Raw genomic sequence first — 5,000 nt, 5'->3', positions numbered from 1 at the left:
GGGGTCTTACCTCCTGGTCACCAAGCAACTGTTGCCATGGAGTCTTGATAGCTAGAGAAAGGCAGAATGGAAATCCCACCAGTGGCGAGCTCTCCAATGAAAGTACCCATTCATGATCATTGAGATACATTAACATGTGCACATGCATGTGGACACGGGTGCACGTGCACTCTCTCATACATACACACACACACACACACACACACACACACACACACACAATCACACACACACACACACACACACACACACTCACATTCACAAATGTCTATCTCTCACACATCTCAACATGCACACAAACACACCCACACACAGAGCCATCAATTTCAGGCCAAGCACGTTTCTAGGAAGTAGTATTGTCGTTTCTATAGAACAAGGCTCTGGCCACACATACCTCCTCCTTTCCACCAACGCCACTGCATAAGTCTGTACAGTATACGTCTCTGCTTTCGCCAACTTCAAGCACAGCAACAACAGGTTTGGAACTGGCCCTCAAACTGCCTTGGTGGAAAACTGGGTAACAGACCAGTGCTTACTGGAACACATTATGGCAATGATGGGGCGGCTGTGGCGCAAGAGGTAGAGCCGCCGTCTAATGATCGCAAGGTTGGCAGATCGGCGGTTCGAGCCCCGGCTGGCCACATATCGAAGTGTCCTTGGGCAAGACACTGAACCCCAAATTGCTCCCAGTGAGCGGGCCGGCGCCTTGCATGGTAGCTTGCCGCCATTGGTGTGTGAATGTGTGTGTGAATGGGTGAATAAGAGGCCGTTGTAAAGCGCTTTGGATAAAGGCGCTATATAAGTGCAGTCTAGTCCAATGGAAGGAACTTTGCTACGATGACGATGGGAATGACCTGACTGTAAAACAACGCTATTGAACTATTTGATCGTAGCGTCCTTGGATGTACCTTGGGAATCCATCCCCGTTGGAAAGTGCACGTGGGTGGGGTGTCAATGTGGACCCGCCGACCCGTCTGAAATGTGGGTCAGCACTGTGGTTATGTGGCTGGAGATGAGTCATCTCCCGGGAGCCATGATATGGTCGAAAGCTCAGACCAGTCTGTTGGTGCTATATGTCCTCTCTGGGCCACCATACATGCAAGGCTCAAACACACACACAACACTGACACTCTGCTCTGCTGTGCCCCTAATAAGGAAGATTCATATACCACTGGAGAGCAGTTGATGTCATAGACTAGTAGTTCTGGTTAGGGTTAGTACTCTCTGTACTCTGTCTGATTCTGTGCAGTTCTCTGAAGAGTGTATTTTATCTCATTTTCCTGAGGGTCATGGTTACTGTAGATTAGAAGCATTCAGGTTTTGTGGTTAAGAACTTATGCAAAACATTACTCAAAGGATAGGGATGAACCTTTTAGAGTTTTTGGGGGGAATTTAGTGAATGACAGTGTGCCACAGACATGAACAAATCACAGGAAGTCACGGAAGATTGACTAACTTTTAAAAACATATATTTCGATGTCTGATAAAAGTCATTCATGTCATGTTCAGTAATGCCTGTGTAGGTAATGGGACATTGAATAATTCATTAATGTATGCATAGTCCCCCTGATACAGGGTACCCAAAAGTGATGAGACAGATTTATCAAATGTCCAAATTAATGAATCATGTTTAGTATTTGGTCGACAATCCTTTGCATGCAATAACTGCCTGAAGTCTGCGACCCATTGACCCCACCAGACACTGGGTATCTTCTCTGGTGATGCTCTGCCAGGTCTGTACTGCAGCCATCTTCAGTTGTTGTTTGTTTTGAGGTCTTTTAGCCTAAAATGTCATCATCAGGAAATGAAATGCATTCTTCTTCTTCTTCTTCTACTTCTTCTTTTCAGCCTAATAAAGGTTTCCTTGATTTTTTGGGGACTTTGGTCCTGACTTTGGTCCTGACTTTGGTCCTGACTTTGGTCCTGACTTTGGTCCTGATGTTGACAGACACCAAGCAGACTCAGAAGGCAAACACAAAGCCTAGTGTGTTGTCATTTCTAAACACCAATGACACCAATTTGTACACAAATACCCTCAAATGAAAGCTGAGATGCAGCCGTATGCAGCCCATTTGATACTGAATTGCTTTTTACAGCAACTCGTCTTCAACTCGCCAATAACACTGCACTGAACATTGCACACAGCTCTGTTAACATTTGTATTGTTTTCATGGTATATTTCAAAGTCACAGAGTTAAACAACTGCTCACAAAAAATGTACCGTTACAGTGAATGAATAAGATGTTCATGGTGATATATTATTGTACACTGCAAAAAGCAATATATATATATATTTTTTTTCCGACTGCACTAGTTTTAAGATATCTTTTACTTAGAAAATATAAATATTGGCAAGTGAAATTTTCCTGTTCTGTTGGCAAATCATATAGCTTATTTTAAGTAATATTTCCCTCATTTTATTGCTTTTTTTCTTGTTTTTGAGAGCTGAGTTTTTGCAGTGTAAATATACTGTAAGTGTAAAAGTAGGTGTGCCTGCCCCGCGGTGGCGCAGCGGTCTAAGCATTAGCCACTAGTGCAAGCTGCCCACCGGGGATCGAATCCCGGTCTCGCCAGATCCGGATATGGCCGGGGCACACAGGGAGCGGCATATTGAGCGGCCGCTCCCAAAGGGGGGTATAGGACTATTTCCGGACAAGGATCCGTCGCGCAACACCGCCCCCGTCTGGTGCTGGAGTAACGGTGTCGGGCTCGAGGAGCCAGTCAGCTAGTCTGCCTGGCGATCTCCTCTGGGGCTGCCGGCCACGGGGTCGTGCGGCGGATCCTACGCAATAGGCAGGGGATAATTGGATGCTAGGTTGGGTGCAATTGGATACCAAATTGGGTGAAAAAGGGATAAAATCTGAAAAACAAATAAATAAAAAAAAATGTAAAAAAAAGTAGGTGTGCCTAACATGCACCCCTGTCTCCCCCCCCCCAGGTCTGGATGACTGTCTAACATGCACCCCTGTCTCTCCCCCAGGTCTGGATGACTGTCTAACATGCACCCCTGTCTCCCCCCCAGGTCTGGATGACTCTCTAACATGCACCCCTGTCTCCCCCCCAGGTCTGGATGACTGTCTAACATGCACCCCTGTCTCTCCCCCCCCCAGGTCTGGATGACTGTCTAACATGCACCCCTGTCTCCCCCCCCCCCAGGTCTGGATGACTGTCTAACATGCACCCCTGTCTCCCCCCCCAGGTCTGGATGACTGTCTAACATGCACCCCTGTCTCCCCCCCCCCCCCAGGTCTGGATGACTGTCTAACATGCACCCCTGTCTCCCCCCCAGGTCTGGATGACTGTCTAACATGCACCCCTGTCTCCCCCCCCCAGGTCTGGATGACTGTCTAACATGCACCCCTGTCTCTCCCCCGGGTCTGGATGACTGTCTAACATGCACCCCTGTCTCCCCCCCGGGTCTGGATGACTGTCTAACATGCACCCCTGTCTCTCCCCCAGGTCTGGATGACTGTCTAACATGCACCCCTGTCTCCCCCCCAGGTCTGGATGACTGTCTAACATGCACCCCTGTCTCCCCCCCAGGTCTGGATGACTGTCTAACATGCACCCCTGTCTCTCCCCCGGGTCTGGATGACTGTCTAACATGCACCCCTGTCTCTCCCCCAGGTCTGGATGACTGTCTAACATGCACCCCTGTCTCCCCCCCAGGTCTGGATGACTGTCTAACATGCACCCCTGTCTCTCCCCCCCCAGGTCTGGATGACTGTCTAACATGCACCCCTGTCTCCCCCCCAGGTCTGGATGACTGTCTGCAGCAGTACATTAAGAACTTTGAGAGGGAGAAGATCAACGGGGAGCAACTACTCCACATCACCCACCAGGAGCTGGAGGAGCTGGGCGTCACCCGCATCGGACACCAGGAGCTCATCCTGGAGGCCGTGGACCTGCTCTGTGCTCTGGTGAGAGGCTAAACCTTACTGTTGCTACGACTACACTCTGAGAGAAAAGAACCATAACGGGTTCTTGGTCTCCCTGGGGGAGAACCTTTTGAAGAACCTCTTTTGGGAGGATGGGTTTGCAGTGCGTCTTCCTGATCAAAAACCCAAAGTATTTCAACACCATCTTGGGTGCTCTGCTGCGTCAGTACAGTACACGACCCGCTGGAGACAAGAGTGGTGGTTTGAAGAGGTGTTCAAAGAGAGGTAGAGCTGTGTCTGAAGGCTAGTGATTTGAATAGGGTTAGACAATTAAAGCTGTGGCTAAGGCTGAAGAACTGAAGACTAGAGCTGGCCAGCTGATTTGTGTCAAGAGTTTAATATAATATAACTAACTAATATAACTAAACACATAAAACTTTTTATGACTTGTGACTTGTTTTATGACAATGACTTATAAAATGTAATTAATAGAAATGGAATAAAAAAAAAAGTTAGGACACCACCACATTATTACTAATTAAAATGCGCAAAATTAGAATCAAGTGCCCCACATCAGGTGCAAATAATTAGAACATCGTTAGGGAGGATTTTGGAGGAGCCTGTCTTAAGCCTGGGACACATATAAGGATTTTCGAAATCTTAACCGATTTTTTATCTGAGAGAGATTATCTTTATGTGTGTACCGGGCTTTATTTAAACCTCAGACATTGAGGTTGGTTTGCTCTTGGTTGTTGAAGTGATGGCCAGATCAAAAGAGCTCTCTGAAGCCTTCAGAAAGAAGGGATTTAAAAAGATCTCCAAACAGTTAGTACAGTTATGCGGGGTACACACATAAGGAGTTTTTGGCCGGTTTTGGCACGATTTTTGGATGTCTGAAAATGACAGAAAACGAGAGAAAACGCCCGATTGTCAGATGGATCTTAACATTTTCCTATAACAAAATCCTGTGGTGTGAGGTGTGTTAAGAGTCAATTCTCTTCAATTGTGCAATCAACTCTCAACTCTCAACCTGCTCGGAAAATGGGCGTGGGGAACGACAGATTCCGGACTCTCTAGTCTCGTTCCCCAAGCCAGAAATCTCGCGTGAACCCATCCTTTTAA

At 47.2% G+C, this 5,000-nt stretch overlaps 1 protein-coding gene across 1 annotated transcript in view; it reads left to right on the top strand.

Annotated features, from left to right (window-relative positions):
- LOC308156755 (connector enhancer of kinase suppressor of ras 2) overlaps nucleotides 1-5,000 on the top strand; it is a gene marked incomplete at both ends in the record, with an annotated part of 70,048 nt that overhangs the window by 3,410 nt on the left and 61,638 nt on the right. The window contains one exon of the mRNA XM_080530181.1: nucleotides 3,757-3,920. Within this exon, the coding sequence (XP_080386307.1) occupies nucleotides 3,757-3,920 (164 nt within the window). The remainder of the gene's footprint in view (nucleotides 1-3,756; nucleotides 3,921-5,000) is intronic.

The sequence above is a fragment of the Nansenia antarctica genome (genome assembly GCF_963989245.1).
Source record: "Nansenia antarctica genome assembly, chromosome: 4".
Lineage (NCBI taxonomy): Eukaryota > Metazoa > Chordata > Actinopteri > Argentiniformes > Microstomatidae > Nansenia > Nansenia antarctica.
This window is presented reverse-complemented; position numbering and strand designations above follow the sequence as displayed.